Here is a 27521-nt window from a genome sequence, read left to right as displayed (position 1 = left end):
TATAAAGCGCAAATGTAAAACCACATAATTAATTAAGGTATATACATATATAATGTTTTTTTCATTACTTATAAATTTATTAATTGTAATATATTGCTAATAAAAAAATTAAAATAACTAAGTAAAAAAATATTAACACATAGTAAACAAATATATATTCACATACATACATACATGTATAGGGATGTAATATCATCAACATACTTATTTAACTAACACACCACCTCTTACCTTGCCCAACCAGTTATCGGAAGATGTTCAACATGGATTGGAGGAAAATTTTGGTTCTTGCCTACAAAATGAGACCCATCACTTGGAGAATTTCAACCGTTCATAGTATGATTTTTTTAGTCTAAGGGGAGTTATACTAGTTATTTCGATTCTGACAAGATTTGGCTACAAATTTGAGAAAACTTATAACAGTAAAATTGAAGAAAATCACGTGTTTTTTATACTGGAAAAAAAATAGGCCATGCGTGGCAGACGGACAACGATCATAGACCGGTGAGCAATTTTTTAAATTTTTTAAGCTTGTTCTATATTATTCTAGGTTACTGTTCAAGTTTCGTAAATTTTAGATTAGTATTTTATTTACTGTAAATTTTTAAAAGCTAATACTATGATTTTCAGTTATGATTTAATACCTATATGATCATCTAAACATTTTTTATACATAATTCTAGCATTCAATACTTTAAAAATATATAACTGAAAGTAACTATAAAGTTTTATAATTTTTGGACTTGAAAGTAATTTATTATGATTTTGTGAGTTATATATTTGGTATTATAAAAATTGATTATGGAAAATATAAATCCAAATATAACTTATTTTACATTTTATCAGTTACCATAATGTCTTAGATTTGTTATATAAAATGTTATAATATTTAGAGTTCAATATTAATTATTGTGAATCTTATAAGATAGTTTTGATTACTAGAAAAATAGTTTAAAATAATAAGACTTCAAAAATTTTATATTGCGCCCGTAATATGTGAATTTTTGAATTTTTAGAATAAATTGCTATTTATTGTGAATATTTAAAATATATATATATTGAGTTTAAAAACTTAATAAGACATAAGACAAGTACAAAGTTTATTTGAAAAATATTTTTTATTACTATGGCATTTTAAGATACTAAATAAGTTTATAAAGTTATGAGCCAATAGTCGTTGTTTTGATAAATTTTAGAGATATTATACATTAAAATTAATTAGAAAGTGTTACTATACTAATATAATCACATTGGTCGATATGATTGACTTAAACTTTGGATTATCACTCATCTACAGCAAGTCACTAAGGTAAAGAATTTACTTTATTCTTTGTATAACTCTTTGGAAATGGGCCTGTAACTTATGATATGATATATTCTCAAACGATATTCACCATGTTTTTTATTGGTTTCTTGCACATGTGCATAATTATTATATCTTCTAATCATGTTAATACATATGAGATATGTGGTAATCACTCCTTCTGTTATACTGAATCCTCAAACATATTTATATCCTTATTGACGATCAAATCTATCATCTTGATCACATCTTAGTAGAGAATTTATTCTACTTATTTCACTATTTACTATTATATTAAGTATTGATCTTATTGAATTATTCGATGCAATGCTTTTATTGTAATATCATCACAATTAGTATGATTCCAGTAAAGTAACCACCAATGTAATGCTCTTATTGTAATATCATCACACTAAGTGTGATTCTCGTAAAGTAACCACTAAAAGAGGTTTTGGTTAATAATCGAATGATCTAATGATTGAATGTTAAAGTGATTAACTAAGATAGAACTTTGTAGACTTCCTTCTGGAGTTTGATAACATTGAATAATGTGACTTTAGTTCAGGTATAATAATTCACTTGGCTAATTATCTTCAAAATTCTTTAATAACCATGTTTTCGTGTACTTTCATATGTTGATACTTTGCTTATTGTATCATTATGTTAAATTTTATATCATATGTGTCGTAGTTTAATTCTCATTAAGTTCTTAAAAACTTAATATCTCTATTTTCGTTATCGATTGCGATTTTAGAGCCCGGTGTCCCCGAATTAGATAAGGAAGGAAATTTCATTGAATGATTCGTCGGTTATCCGTTGGAAAGCATATTAAGTCATTTAGTCTATGAATCTATGCGTCAGAAATATTTATAATAAATCATTGTCAGTTTTTATTTTCTATGTTAGTTTGGTCTTGTAAAACTCTATCATAATTTACTAATATGTCTATTAATAAAATTTCTAGTAGTTTTTAATGATTTGTCACTGTTTACAATATTTCAAAAAAGAAAAAATTCTCACATACGATATTGTTAGGGAATGTAGCATTCTTCTTGGGTTATGGACCTCGAGTAGGGTGCCACAACAATCAAACAATGATTCATCCCTATGCAATTTTAATCAAGACCAAAATGAAGTATTTTTCCAGCCATCCCTAAACAGATGAAACAAAAGACAATGACTAGTAGATGCATAATGAAACTTGCATAAAAAGCATGTCTCATCTTTCGGACATGATGAGATAATAAATTTACCGTCGTAGGGATAAAATCGATCATGTGAGCTCCGCCACAACAAAATTCAAAATTTAGGCGAGATACGTTGCTTCCATAATGTTTTCAACCAGGAATGATCATGCTTCATAGATTGAAATGGTGGATGAACCATAATGTTGCTTTCCAAAAGATATCTAATTTTTGACAGTATATTTCTCATTCTTGTTACTAATCCGAAATATGATATTATCGTTGTCTCGTTAATTCTTATAACGATATTATTTTTATTTGAATATAAATCAAATCAATTATTAACGTATAACTGTGGGCATGGGTGCATTAATTTTTTTTAAATCCCATAGGCTCATATATGCCGCTGACTTTGAATTTTATTAGAGAGTAGATTTAGGTGAAGAATTTGGCATTGTTTAATTGGTTATAAATGTTGTGGTCAGTAGCGTAGCCTAAATAATTCTAGGCAAAAACTTGTGTGAGACGGTTTCATGAGTCATATTTTGTGGGGCAGATATCTTATTTGGGTCATCCATTAAAAAGTATTATTTTCTATGCTAAGAGTATTACTTTCTATTGTGAATATCGGTAGGGTTGACCCGTTTCACAGATAAAGATTCGTGAGATCGTCTCACAAGAGACCTACTCTTAATTCTATCAGAAAAGCAAATGTCATGTTATTTCGTTTAAATTTATTTTAAATGATTAATATGTACACAATTTTATCTTTAAAATGCCCTTTATTAACCTTTCCGAGTTGTTTCTATTTATATGCTAACAATATATCTTTCAAATCCTTCATATTCTAAGGAATTGCTACCTTTTTTTTTTGTTTTTACCATTGCCATAAACTATTTGATATATTAGTTGATTTTTTAAAATATGGCCTGAAGTGGGCTAGAATCCGTAAATTCTCATTTTTAAATGTATATATACATTATATCTTCGTCTCTCCGAAAGTTTCAATATTCTTGTTTTCTTTCTTGAAAGAAAAGAAATCTTGCTTGCATTTATTTCTCAAAATTCTTAGGAATCCCAGAATCTAATGGAAAGAAATTTAATGAGTGAATATTTGTATAATTTCAAGATTTTTATACAACAATCACCTATTTGGCTACAAATATTTTACATATACATCAATAATTTCAAGTATCTTAAAAATATCATATTCTTTTAAACTTGAATTTTGAACAAGATAGATGAATTCACACAATTCTTGTAAATGAAAATCAAATTACATATATTCTCAGAATGTTATTGAAATGAACAAGAGTAAAATATAAATCAAAATCTATGCACAATGTCCATGCCCATTCGCAAAGGGAGATGAAGTTATACCAATCTTAAATATTTTTTTAATCGATTTATATAAATCTCTGTATATTTCAGTGAGTAGAAAACATTTTCAAGAATCCAAAGCTCAAACTAATGAGGCTAACAAGAAATATTTCCAAAACACTGGTATTGTCAGTAGCCTTCATCCTCTACTTCATCTCCACCTTCTCCTTCACACTCAAACACTTGATCTCCCCACCCTCCCGATACCTCTTATCGCCACTCAATGGAACTGTTTCTCCCACAAATCTCAGCCATCTTGTTTTCGGAATCATCGGTTCGGAGAAAGCCTGGCACCACAGGAAAGCATACATACAATCTTGGTGGAAACCGAACGTTACAAGGGGTTTCCTATTTCTAGACAAGAGCCCTAATGCAACTCTCCTTCCGTGGCCTGAAGCTTCACCTCCTTTCAGGGTTTCTGAGAATCTCACGAAATTCTTGAACAGATCGGAAGTTCGGGCGCAGAGGATGGTGCATGGGATAATGGAGGTGTTCAACGAGGACCATGAGAACCTTCGATGGCTGATCATGGGGGACGATGATTCGATATTTTTCACCGAAAATATAGTTGATGTGGTCGCGGGTTATGATCATAGGAAGTATTATTATCTCGGTGGGCACTCCGAAACTATATTTTCGAATTACCTTTTCTCGTTTAATCAAGCATTTGGTGGAGCTGGGATCGTTTTGAGTTACCCTTTGGCAAAAGCTCTTGCCAATGATATGAAAAATTGCTTGCGGAGATACGCGTTCTTGAAATCTGCAGATAACACTACGAGGGCTTGTATTGCTGATCTTGGAGTTAACTTGTCTCCGCATAAGGGAAACCACCAGCAGGTAAATTAATCATATACTTTTAAAAACGATGTATAGTACCCATTGCATGTGTTATTATTATTAATCATATACTTCTAAAAAAGATGTATACATATTACATGTGCTATTATTATTTTTAATTTGATCAAATAATATTAAACAATTAACATGAAATTATTTTCGATTTAGAAGAGTAATTCGATTTAAAAGAGAAGTTTTGTTTAGATTTTTTAAATATAAAATATGAAGTGATTTGAGGAGACTTTTAGTAGGATAAAAATAATACTAATAATAAAATTAAATATTTTAGTGTCATTATATACTCTAAAAATCTCGTATTTAATAATATGGGATAGACAGTCAAAGACTTCGTCTTTCATATTATTATTTACGAAATATATATTGATATATGAGCATGTCTTTTATGAGACGATATCACGAATATTTATCTGTGACACGGTCAATCCTACCGATATTCACAATAAAAAGTAATACTCTTAAGGGTGTGTTTGGTTGAGTGGATTAAACAATGATAGATAAATAGTCAAACATTTGTCCAATGTTTGGTTAAAAATTTAAGATACTTTAATAATCATTTTGACCCGGTTTAAAATCCAATTTTGTAGATAACTATTTGATTATTAATCTCACAAATCAAGTGAGATACTATCAAAAATAATTAAATTACATTTTTCTCCTCATATTTCTTAATAGAAAGAAATTATTGGAATTAAATTATTTTAAATTAATAATATCATTATAATTAATGAGATGTATAATAAAAAATAAAATTTACAAATTAATAAAAAAAGAATTTTTAATATTAATATCGGTATCAGTACTATTATATCTATTCTATTATATTAAGGTTGAGCACATTATAGTAACTACTTAGGAGGACACCAACTTTTTCTTCCAAATTTACCCTTATATGATACTAATATTACATTTTTGTTTTTTGCTATTTTGTTTTTTTTTTTTAATTTCAACACACACTTTTATTTTTATTTTTTTTATTTCAACAATTCAAATATCAATTTAGTCACTCCATAAATTTTCAAATTATACTTTAGTCTATCGATAATAATAAAAAAAAATATACACACACGCATCGCGTGTGCATAGTAACTAGTATATTATTATTATTCATATTCTTATTGTTATCAATTTATTTCGAAATTCTTTTTATTAATATGGTCAATATATTTAACATTAATATATTAGAGTTATTTCTTATTTTTTTATTGTAGATTATTAATATTTTTTAAAATTACCTACTTATTTATTTCTTATTACTATTATTATTTATCTATTATATTTAGGTTAGGTAATTATATTGTATATAGTGGGGGATACTTTAGTCATTTCATGCTAATACACAAAATTAATCTACAGTGTTAAAATTATACCAAACATCATATATTTTATCTCATCATATTATTTATCCATATATTTCATTTTATAATTCATCTTATTATTAATCATTTATTTATCACATCACACATGTCGAACGGAACCTTAGCATAAAATGTAATAATTTTTCATGGATGATCCAAATAAAATATCTGTCTCAAAAAATAGGATGCCACACAAGTTGTTTTCCTTTATATAATCTTCAAATCTGAAATTGGACGTGTTGCAGATTGATTTACGTGGAGATATATCTGGTTTATTATCTTCTCACCCCGTATCTCCGTTGCTATCCCTTCACCATTTCGATATAGTGGACCCGATATTTCCCCCCATGGACCGTTTCGAGTCCTCCCGCCACCTCATGGAGGCGGCAAACTCCGATCAGTCCCGAATGCTACAGCAAACCATTTGCTATCACAGGCGAACCAACTGGTCCATGTCCGTTTCTTGGGGCTATTCCGCGCAGATATACGAGAAGATCATGCCTCGGAGCTACTTGCAGATTCCAATCGAAACTTTTAAGCCATGGGTTTTGAGTTTGCAACCACCGAATTTCATGTTCAACACGCGAAAGCCCTCTCGAGATCCTTGCGAAGCTCCGCATGTTTTCTTCTTCGAATCTGTGGAGAAAAATGGAGAGGAACTTGTGACAAGATATTCTCGAGCATGGCATCGTGCCTTGCCCGCTTGTGCGTTGAGTGGTAATCATTCAGCTGAGGGCGTCTCCAGCATCCGAGTCCTCTCTCCGGCGAAAAAACGGGTTGAGGTTAGTGCCAAATCACCTCGTCTGATATCACGATCACTCAATCTATATTTGTGAACAAAAATAATATTTTTTATTAATCGAATCAGATTATAAATATATTTTATAAAAATTGAACCGGGAGATAATTTTTCGTGTTACATAAAATTATTTTGGAACTGGACATTTAAATTTTAGGGATAAATTCATATCAAATATTTAAAATATAGATTTGAACAGGGAGTCAAATGATTAAAAGTAGGCCTTTTGTGAGACGGTCTCACGAATCTTTATATATTTATGAGACATGTCAACCCTATCGATATTCACAATAAAAAATAATATTCTTAGCCTAAAAAGTAATATTTTTTTATGGATGACTCAAATAAGATATTTGTGTCACAAAATAAAACATTGAGACCGTCTCACACAAATTTTTGCCGATGATTAATTAACCTTTAAGGATCATATATACCCTCGACCTTGTCAAAGACTATTTACTTAATAACTAAAAAATTATAGAAATATTTAGGTAATTAGTTAGTGGGTATGGGCAATTAAATACTATCGTATATACACTACAAGAAATTACACATTCAACCACACTCAAAAGATAACGGTTTTATCAGAAATCGTTGTCGTTGACCCATAAAAGACAACGGTTTTTAAAAAACTGTTGTCTTTGACAAGAAAAAAATTCACAAAGATAACGTTTTAACCGTTGTCTTTTAATAAAACCGTTTTATGTATCTGTTCTTTCAACAACGCACCTACGACAACGGTTTTAATAAAACTGTCGTTAAATTTAGCGACAATTTTGCTTAAAACGTCGCTAAATTTAAATTAACGACGGATTTCAGTAAAACTGTCGCTATAGCGACGATTTGATCATCGCGACGGTTTAATAAACAATCGTCGCTAATAGCAACAGTTTAGGATTAACTGTCGCTAATAGCGACGATTTAAACAAAATCCGTCGCTATTAGCGATGGTTTTACCAAACTCCGTCACAATTTGTCTATAAATATCCGTATTTTTGGTCCATTTTCCTCCACACCTCCTCACAACACTTAAATTTTTTTCTCATATACAATTTTAGTACTTTTTTTCCCTTCAATTTTTTGTAAAATTTTAAGTATTATTAAGATCATAAATATTGTTAGCATTGTCATATTGTAATTTTTTTAGATTTATTAAATTATAAAAGCATTTTTTTTATTCTCCTGAAAATATTAGCGACGGATTAAGTTTGTATGTCGTCGCTAAAATTAGCGACAGATGTTAAAACTGTCGCTAATTTTAGCAACCGTCGCTAATTAGCGATGACTTAAACAACGTCGCTAATTTTAGCGATGATATACAATCCGTCGCTAATTAGTGACGATTTTTTAAAATCCGTCGTTAATTAGCGACGGTTTTTGAAAATCCGTCGCAAATAAACCTACTCTTCGAGAACACTCTTTAACCACAGGGCCTTTAACAACGATTTTACAAGACCTAGGACAACGGTTTTTCACCGTCGTCTTTAGACGTCTACGACAACGGTTTTTCACCGTTGTTTTTACAAGACCTACGACAACGGTTTTTCACCGTTGTCGTCAGCCTTTTTTTTGTAGTGATATCATGTAAATACATACATATTATTTGAATCTAACTACGTGATTAGACTGCATAATTTTGCTGTATATAATTAAAATTTTCATCATTTTTATTTTGTCCTAGGTTGATCTATAGTAATGATTTTCGTTTTTAATATAATTAATAATGGGCACAATTATATAATTATTTTATTTATTTAACAAAAACAAAAATCACTGTGTCCTCTTAATTTTATCTGATCAGATGGATAGATGTGAATGCTGTGACATAGTTGACGTGGACAGCAACGAGATGGAGCTGAGATACAGAGGCTGCGTGGAAAATGAAATTATAGCTTAATCCAAAGAATAAATAATTATAATTATATGTAATGTAATCCATCGGAAAAATGAAAATTTTTCTTTTTCGAACATTTTAAACATCATATTACACTTAGAACTACACATTTATATTGCTGTTTTTTATATCTAATTTCTTGATTGATATTAAAAATTACACAACTCAGAATCAAAAGCTCTGGTGTTTTATTTCTAATTATGTATTCCTTTTGTTTCACTAGTGGAAAATCTTGTGCCTTTTGGATTCCTATGAACCGAGTGTAATCAACCCATCTGCACACAACCATTATAAGTAGGAACAGTTTAGGACAATGGAGAATTTGAGCTTAGAATGTAGGGAGAAATGCTAACAACTCACAATGGCAGTTCTTACACTATGAGTACATTTCATTTACATATCGCCATGCAGACACCATGTGCAACATTTGTTGACAGAATAACAACATTATAAACCCCAACCCCGTGGGAGTTGTCGGCTGCCTTACGAGCATTTATCAATGCATTTGTCACAACTGTACCCACCTAAACATGAAACGAACCAAAATTTCAGTTATCATACAAGAAAATACTAGAGTAGATTAAACATTGACGGGAAATTACCAGAGATGAAGTAGTGCCAACAGAAAACAGCTTCTCACCTTTGCATTTCAAAAGAAGTTGTGAGATAATGAGATGAAGTAGTGCAACAGAAAACAGCTTCTCAGCTTTGCATTAATTTTATATATCAAACAATCTTTTCTAGGGTGACTCGTCTTGGTATAGTGGGACTGTCATCGAATCAGGGACGTTCACCGAGGATCAAGCAAATCATGGTCCTAGTTCATACAAACTTGCTAGAGACTGGGGATTGAGGATTATAAAAGCTCCAGATAGGTTTGGACAAGATGGTACGTATAATCTATTATTCATTGACTGTAGCAGAGAAAGTGGAGCTACAAGAACCATGTTCCTTCAAGGAGATTGTATATGGAAAGAACATGAGCAAATTGATAAATGCAATGAGTGAGGAACTTGACTCTCTCATAAAAAACCAAACATGGGTGTTTATATTGCACTTTGTGAGATACGTAACATACAAGGAGAAGTGTTGGTCCAAACGATTCCTACTGAAGATATCCCAGTAGATATGATGACAAAGGCATTACCACAGACTAAGTTCAGACATTGTTCTAACTTGGTCAAATGTATGGAATGCAAGTGATCTAAAAAGAGGTGGAGGAAGGCCAACTATTGGAGACAAGGTGGAAATTGTTGGTAAAGTGTCTCAAAAGTTGACCTATAATGTTCATTGCTGCAAGTGACTGAATCTCCTAGTTAATGGCCATAATCGAGAGATGATAAAATGAAATAACTAATGTGGAATCAAATAAATGATAGAAGAAGATTTGTTGGAACTGCGATTGATTTGATAACACATATTTATGTGGAATAGACTAGAGAAGAGGTGAGGTATTCAGATATAATCAACACCAGAACAATTCACTTATGGAGAGAAGAGAGATAGTGATACAAGTGAATTAACAAGAGAAAACTTGTGAGGTCAAGGGATTGAGTCTTGATTGTAATTTTTTGTTGTTACAGAGAGCTTGTATTATAAACTCTTTATATTGTGAATGATCAATAAAGTGGATTGGTTTTCATCCCGTGGATGTAGGTTGGTTTATAGTCGAACCACATAAAGATAGATTTATTTATTGTACGAGATATGATTTTATAACTGATTTATTTGTCATTTAATAATAGATAGATTAATTTTTTTATTAAATTTATTTATTTAAATCTATCTGGAGCAACCATTATCATGCACGAGATTCACGATACATCAAATCAAAGACCTCTCGCAAACTTGATCACTTGCTCGAAGTGGTGGGCCGTGTCCGGCGGATGTGCCTCTATACACGTCCGTTCCGGCAGCGCCCACCGGCCATCGCTGCTCCTCATCATCCCTTTATGCTCGTCTTGCCACCAGAATGGCGGCACCCCGTAATCACCCTTCAACGCATCGCAACTCTTGTTCACAAGCGCGATATCCCTCTTCGTCTCCAAACTGAAATCCTTGTTCTTTCCATGGAATCCGTCCAATAAATGCAAATGAACTTCAAGATTATGAGCACCTCTGATGTCACCGTTGTTTTTGAGGAACGGCGAGTGGGAGTGATCCAAGGCTAACTCCACTCCAACATGAGCGTAACTCCATGGAAAAGATATTGCATCTTCGAGGTACTTCTGGTACTGGAATTTTTCATTTGTGATTATTCCGGGCACCATCGGAACTTTGTCGTGAACGTTGATTACTCTCAGAACTTTGATCCCTAATTCGTCGCACCGTTCTTTGAACTTCAAGTTTCCAACCCTCGAACCTGCGAATGAGAAAACGGTGACGGGTATTTTCTGGATCTTCGTGTCGTACTCTTCTACTACGTTTAGTTTCATTTCAGCTATGTCGTAAGCGCTCAGCAATGCCAGGGCAGCTCCCAGGCTGTGTCCTGTTACTGTAATGCTCAAATTCTCACCCCTGTAACGGTGAATAATTCGCCTCAATTCCGCTAAAACTTGTTCGCGGGCTGAGTATGTGGAGTACTTGCATGAATTTTCTTTGCTAGTGTACAGTTCAAAGAACCCTGATTCGATTTTTATGGACGGGTCGTCTCGGAAATAAGCCGGGTGAAGTATGTCCTTGAGGTCATGGATCCACTCCAGGTAAGTCACGGTTCCCCGCCATGCGACAACGATATCGCGGCGTCCCAGCCTCCGGATCTCCTCCTCGTCGGTGGCGACGGACACGTACCCCATCCAATTCGCGTGTTGGCTCCAGATACTGCTTATACCTTTCGATTTCTGAAAGAAATTCGGCAAGTTGATGTTGGATGTTGCGTACAGAAACCGGGTGACCGTGTAGCCTCGATCTCCCATGCCGAGTCTTTCGAAGAAATCGGCACCCTGGTACTTACATGTGCCGCAGTACTTGGAGTGCGGGTCGAAATCGAACGAATCGTAGCAGGCCTGCGCCATTTCGCCATAGCGGATAACCTCCCGACGAAGGAGAGGATCCATTGGGTCCAAAAGGTTCTCCCAGTTGTTGCAGCCCTGGATTTCCGGCCATATTTCATGAAGTTCTCTGGCAGATTCTTGATCATCCGCTTCTCTGATCTCCGCAGATAAACTTGGAAAACCAGCTGAAAATTCGGTTGAAATTGCTTGTGAGGATAGGATTAATCCTTTCTTGTTAGAAAACAAGGAACAATTATTTGCACTTCTTTTGGGGTTCTTTAGTGGCAGAAATTGTTCGCAGGTTCTATATTTGCAGGTGAGAATTTTGAGAGAAGAATATAACGAAGCCATGCCAGAGATTAGCAGATTATATTATTTAACTTTGTTTGCAACTGATCTTATAAAAATTTTGCTTTCTTCATGCACTTCGTTTGACGTGCACTAGGCCGGGTGCACCCCGCACCCACATTTCGTGGTTCATAATCCCTTTCAAAATATATACAACTGAAAATGCTGTATATACAATCGAGTGTATATTTATTCGTATGATTTGAAATAACAATATTGTCTTTCCATTTTATTTATAAAACTTCATAAAAAATGCATTTATATAGTTTTGTCCTTTCAAATACACTGTGTAACAAAATGTATAATCCTCGTTGCACATGTAACATGACGCATACGTATATATATCGATCGAACTCAATATCTATCAAATATATATATATATATACATATATATATATATATGTATGTATATATAATATAAATCTTGCTGTAGAACCAGACATTATTTCCTCAAAACTTATTGCTCATTTAATTCACGCGAAAGCAATGGTTTTTTCTCCAATCGTGGTGGTGCTCCATTAATGAAGACAACTTTTTTGGGTGGCTGCACCATATAAATTGAAAAGGATTGAACCGATTCCTCTACGTGCTAGCTTGCGTCTCACATACATGATTATTAACCGGTGACATCGTTCGAATGAGATAATGAAAAATATATGATATAAAAATTATAATCACTATAAAGATATTATAATAAGCCTCATTAGACCTTAAAATTCTCGAAACTTAGAATTTACTCCAAAAATTCGGAAATTCGAAAATAGTCCCTTATGATTTTATTTTGCACTTAGGTCCTCAAATTATTGGTTATTACAATTAGGTCCTTAAAATTCTCAATTCATGCAATTCAACCCTTAAATTCAACTAGGTAGAGCATGCATCCTAAATAAGTTATACGCTTTATACTTCCAAAGATCGTCATAGTTTTCGAATCAATATTCCTTACATGGAATACTAAAAAATTAGCTTAACTAGTAACCACGAACCATCATTAATTTCTTAGAAAATCTATAAGTCCCAAAAGAATTCATAATTGTCAAGTTTAATTTATGACCCACAAGTAGAACATCAGTACTACTAACCAAAAATTAATACAGTCAAATCATTTCCAACCTCTCACAATACTCAATAGCAAAATTCTTATTCATGTCCAATTCTACCACAAAGTCAGCATGCAAGAAAATCATAAAATTTCTCATTTCATGTCGTAACATGAATAAAAAATTTTAAAGTATCTAATCTCGAAACATAACGACAGATAAACATGTCCCGTAAAATGTATATCATGTAAACACGCATGTGATAACAGTAAATCATTTAAATCATAAAGGCTTACAGACTTGATTGAGGCTTGAAGACTGAGCTGCAGAAGCTGGCGGCGACACAACCCTATACAGGACCCTTGCTCTGATACCAATTGTGATGTATACCATTTTAAAGTGCGGAAATATATATATATATATATATATATATATATATATTACAAAAGCTCGCAATTACAAAATAATATTTAAAATAATCGTATTTATTTGCCCAAAAAAATAGCGATTTAAAAATAACAAACATCATCCAAAATCAACGTAAACGTAAACGTGTAAAAATCGTAATATCATCAACATATAAAAATGTGTAACTCCTCTCAAAACACATGAATCAATATGCGAAAAAATAATGGTCCTCGGGTCGTGTCACCGCACCAGAGCTGCCTACTCAGAGTTCAGCACCTCCAGTCTCCTCAGCAACAAATTCACCTGCATCACACACGCCTAGCGAGTCTAAAGACTCAACACACCTGTACCGTGATAACAAATACATATACATAGCACACAGCAGTGAAAAATAGCATAATCAACATATAGTTTCATGATCGTGAAAGGCGCATGCATAGCTTAAAACCTGTCGAGCATGTAAGAATTGTAGCACATAATCGTGACCAGTCAAAACATGATAATAATCATAGCATGTATGATCGTATCAGCATATACATGTTCATTTTCTTAATTTGAATTTCGTTCATTAGTTGTGACTTTCGTGTCATTATGTCAGTCGATGGATCCATCTACGTGTAACCGCGGTACCCGGCGACGAGGATCATCAGCAACAGCATTACCCGCCCACTGAGTCTCGGCCTTACATGTCATTGTGTCATCGTGTTAGTCACAACTAAATCACTTCTTTCAAAGTGTCATCATATTCATCACTCAAATAAAAGCATGCATATACGTAGTTTTTCTTTTAAACCAAGCATGCACCGTGTTTATCATAATTGCGTAAAAATCGTAAACATGAGGCATAAACATTTAAAATATCATAAATTTGTGCTTAGGGCGCTACCATGACCAAAAACTCACCCCGGGTGCAAAATGACCAATTTGCCCCTGGAAACCCAAAAATTATCGTTTTAACCCTGGACCTCTAAAATTGATCCGAAGCTTACCAAACTCCTTAAAATGTCCCAAAACATATTTAAAAGTATTTCTTAGGCGTAAACTCAAGCCCGCTTCAAAAACTTAATCGATGCGTTTTAGAACTTGGACCGGAGGCCCGGTTTTAACACGAATCGAACTAAAACTTAACCAAAATATTTCAAACTTAAACCATGCCTAAATATATCCTACCAGCCTCTGAACCACACTTTCCAGCCCACTAAAACCCACGAAAACGTGACCACAAGCTGCTGGAATTTCCAGCAAGTGCCAAGTTCGAGCCCTAATGCAACCAAATCGCGTCTTTATCCACTCTAGTTAAAAACCAACGTGTCCAGCACCTGTCCAGCTATCCTGGAACCCCGATCGAGCTCAAATGACCCTACTTGAACAATCTTAGCTGACCCTACAGCTCAAGCATCTAGCCACATGCGATACACCCGAAACCCTACAACAAAACAACCGATCCGCCCCCAACCTATCCCTTCGATCGCCTACTGAACCAAGGCCAGCAGCTCACGGCCCTCTCCCAGCCCTGTCATTGGCCCAAGTGGGTCAGATTCTTGGCCAAGATCGAGCCATATACGGCTACAACACCCATAGCCTTCACACTAGCCAAACCCGAGCCCTTCCTTGACAACAACTCAGGGCCTACAACCGATCTCCCCAAGTCTCGACTCCAGCCTGATTTTTCCTTAAGCAATGATGTTTTACAGCCCCTTAGGACTCTATCTCGGCAGCCCTTGCACCTTGGTAATCAAAAACGTTATGCAAATCGTGCACAACAATTAAAACATGCAAGAACTGAATTCTTCAACTAAGGCACACACAACAACTGATATATGCGTGAATAATGCAAAAATAATGATACATGGCGTGCCTTGATGAATAGAAGCTTGAAAGCTTGAAGAAACACGCGTCGGGGAGGCACCGGAGGGGGGCGGGAATGATCTTGCTTGAAAGAAAAGTGGAGGAGAAGAGATGGCTGATGGCTGCTGCTGAACTCACGTGAATGAGGCTGCTGGAGGTGTGAATTGGGCGGCCAAACATTGTAATTTAGGTTTAGGCTTGAGTTAATTATGTAGTTAAATAATAATAAAAGGTGTAAATGGGCCCTTACTTAAAATAAAGGGAATAAAATGGTTTAAGGCCAATTATATTATAAAATAAACCCAGCAAGCCCAATTATACTCTCGAAAAATATTTCTTTTAGGTATGTTTTGGAAAATATTGCCAGAGCCATCAAAAAGTCCTCCGATACGATAAAATTTGCGTACCAATTAAAAATATGATCTGACGGGTAAAAATACCCAATAAACCCATTTCTTGAAAATTACACTTAAAAAACCATATATTAATTAATAAAAATTAATCACGTAAATAAAATAATTTTCCTGATAATTCATCGGTCTCCGTTCCTCGTTTGAGAGCGAAATGCATCTTAAAAGCCGTTATGATTGAACTTTAAATAAATCATGAATTAAAACACAAATTAATGAAATAAAAATGCATGTAATTCTTTTAAAACAACTTAATAAAATACCATAAAAATTTAATAACTTGCATGTATGTGGTTCACGTAGACTTTCAAATTTTCGGGACGTAACAATTAGGGTGCATGGATTAAATGTGTAGTGCAGAATAAAAGATTTACCATATATTGAAATTGTTGGGTTAAGCATACATGACTGAGAGTAGTACCGGGATGGGTGACCTCGTAGGAAGTTATCATGCGTCAAGCTGCTAACGTTACGCGTCTTGATCTGTTGGCTAAGTGGGCCGTAAAAGAGTGACAATAGATCTTAACGGGCAATATTGTCTCTGCTGGGGGACAGGGCCGAAGTTAGAGAAAGGGTAAGACCGATCTCTAAGGCATATGAGACAACACCAGCAGATAGACACGCACCTCTTCGAACTCATGAGCCTAACAACCCGACCCATTAGCAGACAATTAGGTGCACTCTGTGCTGCCACAAGTATAAAGAAACAAAGTTGAGCTTTGGCTAACAGCTATAGATTTTGACTTAGTGATAAGTGTTTGATCCTTACAATTGGTGTCAGAGCAAGATCATGGTTCAAGTATCCCAAGAAGCATATTTCTATACTTCTTAGAGGGAATGTTGAGTTAAGCGTGCATGAGTGAGAGTAGTACATGGATGGGTGACCTCCTGGGAAGTTCTCATGCATCAAGCTGTTGACGGTACGCCGCTTGATCTGGTTGGCTAAGTGGGCTGTAAAAGAGTGACACCAGGTCTTAAAGGGTAATATTGTCTCTGCTGGGGACAGGAATGATGGTAGAGAAAGGATAAGACTGATCTCTAAGGGATATGAGACAGCACTAGCAGAGAATTATCATATAAGATACTGATATCAGGAAAATCATGGAAATAAGATAAACTTCACTACTTATGATTTCAAATTTCAGTGCTTCATGTTCAGCGTGTTACGCTCATGCTTATGATCATTCCTGTTATGTTGAAAAGATTATGAAGTATGAATATTCATTATGCTTCAAGTTATAGTATGCTATGTAAATTTTGAATTTAAGAATATGTGTATGTTGATATATGTCTCAAACGACCCCCGGTTACTGAGTATTTCTCAAATTCTCATCTCTCACTCTGCCTTCCCCAGATAAGTCTGAAGAGAAAATTGAGTAAGATGACAAAGATCAGTTTTGGGGCTGGTGATGGATGTCTCGAGAAGTTTAATTTAGTTATGTTCTTTTTAGTTTCATTTAAAGTTGTGAATACTTTCACAAATTTTGTCGTTTCAAAAATTTACGTTGTAAAAACTATTCTATTTTATGAAATAAATTTGTTTTAGTTTATATTGTACCGTGAGACTTGTTGTTTGGAGATTATGTAATTATTAAATAATGCTGATATCGAATAACCCGGTCACAAGGCGTGACAAATCGCGAAAAAGATAATCAAAAAGAGGAACATTGGGAAGAAAGTCGTGACGAGTGCAACAAAAAAATGCCCACCCTTGGGTCTCAATGTTGCGAAACTCACCCAAATGATAATTGTCACTATAAAAAATGTGTTGGCTCAAAGACAAGAGACCAATCCACTGTCACCACCCCTGGAAAACCAGGAAGCGCAAATCCAGGAGATGATGAGATTGAGAGAAGATATGGAACGCTTAAAGGAGGTTCGAAACATGCCTTTTCCTCCTATAGCCCAAATTGTTCCTTTTTCGTTGAAGATATTATCCTCCGAGCTCCCCTAGTATTTTAGATTCCCTAATGTGTGGGGTTGATAGACGTGGTTTTTACATGTTTTATTGCATTAGTTTGTGTGTGTTTGCATTGTACATGCGTAAATTTCATTTACATTTTGTTCATTTTAGAGTAAACATTTACATTTGATCATGTCTCACTTGTGTGTGAGTAAAATGCCGGAAAAATGACCGGAAAATCGAATCTGGAGCAAAGTGCGCAAGCCAAGAAGAAAATGGCAGAAAGGCTGGCGCCCGAGCGGTAGAAAATTACCACCCGGGCGCGAGAGGTGAATAGCTAAGATGATGTCCAGAAAGTATGGCGCTCGGGCGGTAATTTTCTACCGCCCGGGCGCGAGATTTATATTCCGAAGAGCCAACTTACAGAAGACTCGGCGCTCGGGCGGTAATATTCTACCGCTCGAGCGTGAATGCCGCATTCCTCAAGAAATATTACAGAAGATGTGGCGCCCGAGCGGTAATTTTCTACCGCCCGAGCGCCATCTATTTTTGGAAAAATATCTTTACCGATTCCCTACTTTAATCTTGGGATGTGGATGATATGGGAAGGATCTTGGGACGTTTTTGATTAATTCAGACTTCATTGGAGCAGCCGCCACAAGCTTGAAGAGGGTTTTTGCGCTTGGATTGAAGATTTGAAGATTTCCGGGCATCGTTCTTCGTGTTTTTCGTCAATTCTAGTATTTCTAATTTAGTTTTCATCTTTTAAACTTTGTTTTGTTTATTTTTAATATGAATTCGAGTAGCTAAACCTTTATTATTTGTTGGGATTTAAGGAGATCCTACCCCAAACTTTGATATAATTAATTTACATATCGATTTCTGATTTATTCTTAATTATACTATTGTTTTATCGTGTTGTTAAAGCGTAGCTAACTTTAACAACGTTTTTATATTGCGAGTGAGTTCGAGAGAATAACTTGTGATAGGAACGAGTAGTATAATCCGTGGATCTACAATTTACATAGATATATGAAATTGGATACGCGCCGATAGTTATAGTCCTAAGGGTCGAAAACTAGGGGATTTCATAGATCGACATGCAATTCGCTCTTGATAAATAATTAAAGACGTTTAATTACTTCATTGAGTAGAATTAGTTTGGCATAGCTCGAGAGAGTGTGTTCAATTGAATAGGAAATCCTGTTGGAAGCATGCAGTCACTATCGAACGAATTAATTAATTAACGAGGGGTAGGTGAACCGAAATTCTCAACAAATTCATTTCTTATTGAATTTTAATCAACCATTTTAGATATTATATTTCATTATTTAATTATTGAATCTTTTTATTTGCATGTTTATTCGAGCATAATAGTACTAAACCAATCAATCAAATTTCGTTGCTAACGATTGAATAACTGAAAATAATAATTGTCAAATACAGTTTTCAGTGGAACGATACTCGTACTCACGTACATTATACTATTACTTGACATCGTGCGCTTGCAATTAATTTTTGAGCATACAAAATCATATTTTTATTAAGGTTTCCACAATGCAAGTTTTGCTCGATCAAGTTTTTGACGCCATTGCCGGGGACTGTTAATCTACAATTTTATTTTCAATTATTTACGTTAGCATTCTCTATTTTACTTTGTTCGACACCTTCGATTTCTTCGCATGTATCTCTCTTGTGCATGCCAAGGTCTCTAGAGTCTGAACTAGAGATATTCGATCCCGAGATTGAAAGAACCCTACGCAGGAGACGACAAAAGTAGAGGCTTAAAGACATAATGAACAGGAACGAACATGAGGAGGACCATCACGAAGATCTAAGGGTCAAAGAGCCAAGGCGCATACCCATGCTTGAGTATGCGCAACCGTCACTTGATGGAGCACGTCCAAGCATAGTGCAACCAACTGTCAGGGCAAACCAGTTTGAGATCAAGCCAGCCATAATTTAAATGATCCAGAACACTGTCCAATTCGGGGGGAATGCGCTGGATGATCCGAACACTCACATTGCCGACTTCTTAGAAATTTGGGATACTTTTAAATTTAATGGAGTTTCAGATGATGCTGTTAGACTACGTTTATTTTCGTTCTCTTTGCGGAATAAAGCTAAATCGTGGTTGAATTGTTTGCCTGTAGGTTCAATCACAACTTGGGAAGATATGGCCAATGCATTCCTCTTGAAATACTTTCCTCCATCAAAAACCATGAAGCTGCGAGCGAACATAACCACCTTCTCTCAATTTGAGCAGGAGTCACTCTATGAGGCTTGGGAACGCTACAAAGATTTATTGCGAAGATGCCCACACCATGAGTTACCTCTTGGGTTATTTGTCCAAACCTTTTACTATGGGTTAATTTCTTCTAACCGTACCATGATAGATGCTGCGGCCTGTGGAAATCTGTTGAGGAAAACGGCCGAGGAAGGATACGAGTTACTGGAGGAGATGGCTGCTAACAGCTATCACCTTCAATCTGAGAGGAACACTCAGCGAAGGAATGTAGGAGTACATCAGGTAACTGATTTTTCAGCTGTCACTGCACAATTAGAAGCACTTAACAGGAAAATAGACAGCATGAACGTAAACGGGACAGCAATGCGCCTGCAAGAGATATTTTGTGAAAAATACGGAGGAGAACACTATGTTAAGGACTGTCAAGATAGTGGTCCTTTCTATGTGAATGAGGAGGCACCGGTGAATCAAGTTGGGGTTCAAAACCGTCTGAGTAATGATCCTTACTCAAGTACATACAATCCTAGATGGAGACAACACCCCAACTTCTCATGGGGTGGTCAAGGCAGTCAGACTCGACCACAAGGAGGACAGCAGTACAGTAAGCATCCGATGTATCGACATGACCCTCGAGAAGAAAAATCCAATTTGGAGCAGATGATGTCCAAGTTCATTTCAGCCACCGAGACTAGACTACAGAATCGGGATGCATCGATAAAGGGGCTAGAGAATCAGATTGGGCAGTTAGCAAAGATGATAGCAAGTAGAGAGCCAGACACCTTGCCAAGCAACACTGAAACTAACCCGAAAGAGCAAGTGAAAGCCATATCATTGAGGAATGGAAAAGTGCTTGAACCAGAGGAAAAAGAAAAAGAGGATCAAGGAAAAGAAGTGGTTGGTAAGCACACAGGTAAGTTTTCTAACTCTACACCAGCACCCACTGCACAATCCAAAATTGTTATACCTCCTCTTCCTGCAGCATTGAAAAAAGCAAAACTTGACGCACAATTCGGTAAGTTTCTTGAGGTATTTAAAAAATTGCATATCAATATTCCTTTTGCCGATGCTTTGATGCAAATGCCTAGTTATGCTAAATTTTTGAAAGACATATTAGCTAATAAGAGGAAATTGGAGGATCACATGACGGTGAACTTAACTGAAAATTGCTCTTCTTTGGTGCAAAACAAAATCCCACCGAAACTGAAAGACCCGGAGAGTTTTTCTATTCCTTGCATGATTGGGGATATTGTTTTTCATAAAGCCTTGTGTGATCTTGGAGCAAGTATAAATCTTATGCATTTATCTGTATTCAGGAAACTTGGATTGGGTGAGCCTAAACCAACACAGATGTCATTGCAACTAGTTGACGGTTCCGTCAAACATCCACGAGGAGTCAAAGAAGATGTGTTGGTGAAAGTGGGAAAGTTTACATTTCCTACAGATTTTGTGGTGCTTGACATGGAAGAGGATATGGAGATGCCTTTGATTTTAGGGAGACCGTTCCTTGCAACCGGCAAGGCCGTGATTGAAGTGCAAGAATGGAAGTTGAGATTGAGAGTGGGAAAGGAAGAAATCACTTTTAATGTTTTTAACGCTCTTAAGCACACACTGCACACTAATAATTGTTTCATAGTTGATTCATCGGATTCACTTGTCTGTCAATTTGTGCAGGATGCTATGAAGGACCCATTGGAAGCTACGCTCACCACTGAATTGAAGGAGGATGAACTTAATGAAGAAAAATTTGCAAGAGTGGCGTACTGTAATGCCAACCATCAATGGAAGAATGCAGAAAGGATGAAATTGGAAGACATGGGGGATCGAAGAGATTTGACCCCTCAGAAGTCAAGCATTGAGGAACTGCCAACACGTGAGGTAAAACCACGGCCTCCACACCTGAAGTACGTGTACTTAGAGCGTACAAGCGAGCACCTGACAAGAGCATCACGTCGAGAGAATTCAAAGAAGGTGAAACGCTGCTGCTATACAACTCCAAGCTGCGCCTGTTTCCTGGCAAGCTCAAGTCAAGGTGGACGGGCCCTTACATGATCACCAAGGTGTTTCGCCCGGGAGACATAACTGTGAGAGATGGAAAAAATGAGTCATTCACAGTCAATGCTCAACAACTGAAGAAACATTTAGGTGGCACAGGGGAACGACAAATTGGAGTCACTCGATTCCAAAACAATCAAAACTGAGGGGAACCTGCAGTCTAGCTCTCGACTATAAATTGAGAACTAATTTATTTCCCTCTCTACTCGTTTTAGTTTTCTTTCTTGTACTTTTGTTGAGTTTTACAGTTTCAGTTTTACAATATTCAGTAGGGGATGCAGCCAGAGTGCCACCACCGGAGAACTACGAGGAGGAACCTTGATCAGACGAGTTCATTGTTTCCCCTTCTTTGAATTTCCATTTTCTATTGCTTTATGTTTTATTTCTAATTGTTGTTTCATTTGGGCATTTATTTCTGTGTCTGCATTAATGTTTGCATTTATGTGTTTTCGTCTTTGGTGCAATTGGGACATTGCACACACTTAGTATGAGGAGTTCGGTTAGTATGTGTCTCGCATGTGAGTCAGTTGATGGTGAAAAAAGTAAATTGGTAGCCAATGATGATTTTGGGCTAAATGAACTGCATGTTGCTTAGTCTTATCACTCGTATGAATCCCCCGGTGAATTGAAATTTTTATATATATGCACACATAGTGGATTTTGATAGTGGTGTCGATGACAGTTAAGTTCAAAATAATCTGTGAGGGGAACTAGAGAAACATAAGATGCGAGTAGAACTTGAATAATTACCTGTTGAAATGAGTAACCAACCTAGTAGCATGAACTCAAGTAGAAAATCTTTCATCCAATCGTGCATAGGACCTAAAAATTCTCCTCTAGGCCAGATAAATAAACATACCCTATATTCCAAGCCTAGGGAGTACGCATGAGAAAACTATGCGCCTGAAAAAAAAATTAATAATAATAAAGGGGGATGTAAGGTGTGGGGGAGCCAAAAAGGGATGAACTCCTATCCCAAGGCTAAAAAGATGGAGATGTAAGGCGTTGAGGAATGTCAGAGAAAATTTCTGACAAGAGCATAGTGAAAATAATCTACGTACTCCCAATCTTTCTGAACCACTTGAGCATTTATAGCTATTGACTCCCTACATTTTGTTGTTCTACCATGAAACTCTACCACTTTTTATGTTTACTGGTTGGTCCCAAATGGAAACATAACTCAGGAAAGAGAAACTTGCGTTAACTTGTTGATACGGCGACCCACATGATTTGCGAATAAAACTGTCTGAAACACAAGCTAGAAAAATCCACAGCACACACGACCACACTTCTTGGAAAAATACAAATGTTTTGTGAGGTTTTGAAAAGGGGTATTAATGGATGTTGTGTTATGACTAATTGGATGTGGTTCACAAACCCGCTGAGGCAGGAGATGTCAGTTTTCTACTTCGCCATCAATCTAGTTATTTTAATATGTTCACTTTGTGTTTGTTTCATGTTTTAGTTGTAGTCTGTAACCTATTTTGCTTGAGGGCAAGCAAAAGGTTAGTATGAGGGGGTTGATAGACGTGGTTTTTACATGTTTTATTGCATTAGTTTGTGTGTGTTTGCATTGTGCATGCGTACATTTCATTTTCATTTTGTTCATTTTAGAGTAAACATTTGCATTTGATCATGTCTCACTTGTGTGACAAATTTGCAAGAAAAATGACCGGAAAACCGAATCTGGAGCAAAGTGCGCAAGCCAAGAAGAAAATGGCAGAAAGGATGGCGCCCGAGCGGTAGAAAATTACCGCCCGGGCGCGAGAGGTGAATAGCTAAGATGATGTCCAGAAAGTATGGTGCTTGGGCGGTAATTTTCTACCGTCCAGGCGCGAGATTTATCTTCCGAAGAGCCAAATTACAGAAGACTCAGCGCTCGGGCGGTAATGTTCTACCGCCCGAGCGCGAATGCCGCATTCCTCAAGAAATATTACAGAAGATGTGGCGCCCGAGCGGTAATTTTCTACCACCCGAGCGTCACCTATTTTTGGAAAAATATCTTTGTCGATTCCTTATTTTAATCTTGGGATGTGAATGATATGGGAAGGATCTTGGGACGTTTTTGATTAATTCAGACTTCATTGGAGCAGCCGCCACAAGCTTGAAGAGGGTTTTTGCGCTTGGATTGAAGATTCGAAGATTTCCGAGCATCGTTCTTCGTGCTTCTCGTCAATTCTAGTATTTCTAATTTAGTTTTCATCTTTTAAACTTTGTTTTGTTTATTTTTAATATGAATTCGAGTAGCTAAACCTTTATTATTTGTTGGGATTTAAGGAGATCCTACCCCAAACTTTGATATAATTAATTTACATATCGATTTCTGATTTATTCTTGATTATACTATTGTTTTATCGTGTTGTTAAAGCGTAGCTAACTTTAATAACGTTTTTATATTGCGAGTGAGTTCGAGAGAATAACTTGTGATAGGAACGAGTAGTATAATGCGTGTATCTACAATTTATATAGATATATGAAATTTGATACGCGCCGATAGTTATAGTCTTAAGGGTCGAAAACTAGGGGATTTCATAGATCGACATGCAATTCGCTCTTGATAAATAATTAAAGACGTTTAATTACTTCATTGAGTAGAATTAGTTTGGCATAGCTCGAGAGAGTGTGTCCAATTGAATAGGAAATCCTGTTGGAAGCATGCAGTCACTATCGAACGAATTAATTACTTAACGAGGGGTAGGTGAACCGAAATTCTCAACAAATTCATTTCTTATTGAATTTTAATCAACCATTTTAGATATTATATTTTATTATTTAATTATTGATCTTTTTATTTGCATGTTTATTCGAGCATAGTAGTACTAAACCAATCAATCAAATTTCATTGCTAACGATTGAATAACTGAAAATAATAATCGTCAAATACAGTCTTCAGTGGAACGATACTCGTACTCACGTACATTATACTATTACTTGACATCGTGCACTTGCGATTAATTTTTGAGCATACAAAATTATATTTTTATTAAGGTTTCCACAGTGCAAGTTTTGCTCGATCAGGGATACTGTGGGAAAAAAGATCTAGAAAAGTACCTCCCCGATTCAAGAATTGCACCCTACTATATCAATAAGCTGACCTCATTAAGTGTCGAGTCTTAATAGCAGAAGTCTGATCTCGTCCTTCAAATATTAACAGACAATTGGTATGCGATGCAGAATGAATCTACTGAAATTCTGAGAATAGATGTAAAAGTGATAAGGATATAAATAAGACACAGTGATTATTTCTAGAAGTTTGAAAAATAAAAACCTTCTACGTGTCTCTTTCTTCTATTTTCAGAAAGTATACACTAAAATACTTTGATATTTACAGCTTCTGTAAGCACCCACTTCAGTAGGACTTAACAGTGCTTACTAAAATCTTAGTATCAGTTTCATCACAACCTTTAAATAAACTTCTGAAAAGAAAGACTTTTTATGTTTGTTACAAAATTCACTCAGATGATAATACTAATAAAGATTACAATTAGTATAAATAACACTTGATGATCTCTGAAAAGATTTGATAAAAACTTGATAAGTGTACTCTGAATATTTTTCAGCAAAACTCTTAGCAAGTCACAAATGATAAATTGCGTAAGTGTGTAGGTCTGAATGCCAAAGAGATTGTTGGCTTTTATAGATGATCTCTAACGTTCAGTTGCATGATTATAAATGAATTGTACCGAGATCATTAATGCAATCGTATAATTTTTCACATATCATTTGTTTTGATCCAAAATTAAAAGGCGAGAATAAATGTTTATGACTTGGCAATCAAGTGACCATAATATTTCTCTATAAATAGAATGTTAAGAATTCTTTGAATGTATAATTTTTTGGATTTATGATTCATTAAATGGGGTTGCAAATCTGATGTCATAAATGATCATTGACATTTTCAGTAGTCTGGAAATAGTAAGTAAAGCTTGCCCAGTCAATTCGATAGACCTTAGTAAACAATCGGATAGTGAGTGTAAGTGGTCTACTGAACTTACTAGCTACTGAATTTTTCGGTGTACTGAATTTTAATATGATCGGATTTATTTCTTAAAGCGAACAAATCACCAAAACTTAAATGTTTCAATATATGGCATGACACCTTTCACTTATACATTCCGCCCATCCGACCAGGTGCGATGTATTTTCTCGTTATTTACCCCTTGTCTTTCCTCCCCAGCTATTCACGCATGAATATGTTCACGAGCCTGCAGAGTAGTCCGGATAATTACATTTCTTGGCTAAATCATATATATTGTATATCTACGTTGTATTTTTGTTTAAATATATATATATATATATATATATATATATATATATATATTGTGTGTGTGTGTCTATATACACACATTTATTTTATTTTGGCTCCTATTATTTTTCAAAATATACCATATTTTTTTCCTTGATGTTTCTTCATAGTTTATGTCGAATCTATCTCCTTAAAAATCTAAACGAACTTTTAATCACGTTAGAGCATTAAAGTTAAATAAATTTTTAAAACAATTAAAATAATAATAAGGCAACTAATTAAATATATTTGTGCATGAGGCTCTGTCGAAAAATTGGGCATTACATCGCGAGCATATATTAAATACATATAAAATTAACTAACGTGCTAGTGGCATTCACTAACGATTTTCTGGCGTTACAAAATTAAGCATCATTTGATACCCCATAGATGAGCCCGCTAGGGTTAGGCCCAAATAGGATGTGGGACCCCTGGCCCATCCCCAACTAAGGTGGAAGGCCCGTCAAGGGCTCAGGTACCCTCTTATAAATATCAAGTTTGAGTGTTCAGTTGATTCATTCAATATATTATTTTTCAGCAGCACCCTTAGCTGCTCTCCACTTATATCCCCAGTCTCTGACTTGAGCGTCGGAGGGGCTACGCCGGACACCCTCCTGCCCCCTTCTAATGGTCTTATTCGTGATTTCAGGCTCAGGACAATTTCAAAACCTGCGTCTGGACTAGTGACATTTGCTGGAATCGGACCCTAAATTTTCCGTGAGTATCACTTGGCGCCGTCTGTGGGAAACTTTGAGTTGAGACGTAGAGATGGTGGGCATGAGAGGGAGCAGAAGAGCTAACTCAGCATCGTCGCGTCCTCAGATGGGACCCGAACAATCGCATGTTGAGACGAGGCCAGAACAACCGCGTCTTGAGCCGAGGCAGGAACAACCTCGTCACGAAACAAGGGTCGAGCAACCCCGTCCCAGTGAGAATGTGGGGAATTTGACCCTGGAACAGTTGGGGAAATTTATTACCCGGACAGTGGACGAGGCAATGAAGAGGAACCAAGAATCTATGTTTCCTGATAAACAGGCCATTCGCCAGGAGCGAGAGAAAAATGCTGAGGGCCACCAAAGTAGGGTTGAAGAGACACAGCCCCTCCCAAACAAAGGGAATATGGAGATGAGAGAGATGTGGAAGGAAATATGGATGTTGAGGCAGCAGTTGGGAAGCAGAGCGCCGGCACCCAGGAGAGGAAGTCCTTTTTCAC

The 27521-nt window shown here is 35.8% G+C and overlaps 4 protein-coding genes across 4 annotated transcripts; 3 read left to right on the top strand and 1 right to left on the bottom strand.

The window, feature by feature from the left end:
• The first annotated feature begins 3957 nt into the window (after nt 1-3957).
• On the top strand, nt 3958-4713 carry LOC142554549 (uncharacterized). The gene has a single exon (XM_075665213.1). The coding sequence runs from the start codon at nt 3958-3960 to the stop codon at nt 4711-4713; it is 756 nt and encodes a 251-aa protein (XP_075521328.1).
• A 1615-nt stretch (nt 4714-6328) lies between these two features.
• LOC142554521 (uncharacterized) lies at nt 6329-8987 on the top strand. The gene is made up of 2 exons (XM_075665191.1): nt 6329-6862; nt 8681-8987. The coding sequence occupies exons 1-2, from the start codon at nt 6428-6430 to the stop codon at nt 8774-8776; spliced, it is 531 nt and encodes a 176-aa protein (XP_075521306.1). The 5' UTR covers nt 6329-6427; the 3' UTR covers nt 8777-8987.
• A 1222-nt stretch (nt 8988-10209) lies between these two features.
• LOC142553632 (phospholipase A1-Igamma3, chloroplastic) lies at nt 10210-12218 on the bottom strand. Its single transcript, XM_075664021.1, has one exon. The coding sequence runs from the start codon at nt 12115-12117 to the stop codon at nt 10603-10605; it is 1515 nt and encodes a 504-aa protein (XP_075520136.1). The 5' UTR covers nt 12118-12218; the 3' UTR covers nt 10210-10602.
• A 7471-nt stretch (nt 12219-19689) lies between these two features.
• On the top strand, nt 19690-22345 carry LOC142554548 (uncharacterized). Its single transcript, XM_075665212.1, has 4 exons — nt 19690-20881; nt 21233-21420; nt 21643-22000; nt 22272-22345. The coding sequence occupies exons 1-4, from the start codon at nt 19690-19692 to the stop codon at nt 22343-22345; spliced, it is 1812 nt and encodes a 603-aa protein (XP_075521327.1).
• The last annotated feature ends 5176 nt before the right edge of the window (nt 22346-27521 follow it).

Source organism: Primulina tabacum, chromosome 8, assembly GCF_025594145.1.
Source record: "Primulina tabacum isolate GXHZ01 chromosome 8, ASM2559414v2, whole genome shotgun sequence".
Lineage (NCBI taxonomy): Eukaryota > Viridiplantae > Streptophyta > Magnoliopsida > Lamiales > Gesneriaceae > Primulina > Primulina tabacum.
This window is presented reverse-complemented; position numbering and strand designations above follow the sequence as displayed.

Excerpts from the sequence above, each read along its gene's own strand:
- LOC142553632 (XM_075664021.1), bottom strand. The coding sequence starts at position 12,117 with ATGGCTTCGTTATATTCTTCTCTCAAAATTCTCACCTGCAAATATAGA.
- LOC142554549 (XM_075665213.1), top strand. The coding sequence starts at position 3,958 with ATGAGGCTAACAAGAAATATTTCCAAAACACTGGTATTGTCAGTAGCC.
- LOC142554521 (XM_075665191.1), top strand. The coding sequence starts at position 6,428 with ATGGACCGTTTCGAGTCCTCCCGCCACCTCATGGAGGCGGCAAACTCC. Across the intron at positions 6,863-8,680 it reads CGGCGAAAAAACGGGTTGAG|ATGGATAGATGTGAATGCTG; the intron begins GTTAGTGCCAAA and ends TTATCTGATCAG.
- LOC142554548 (XM_075665212.1), top strand. The coding sequence starts at position 19,690 with ATGATCCAGAACACTGTCCAATTCGGGGGGAATGCGCTGGATGATCCG. Across the intron at positions 20,882-21,232 it reads AGTGGTTGGTAAGCACACAG|CCTTGTGTGATCTTGGAGCA; the intron begins GTAAGTTTTCTA and ends TTTTTCATAAAG. Across the intron at positions 21,421-21,642 it reads CATTTCCTACAGATTTTGTG|GATGCTATGAAGGACCCATT; the intron begins GTGCTTGACATG and ends CAATTTGTGCAG.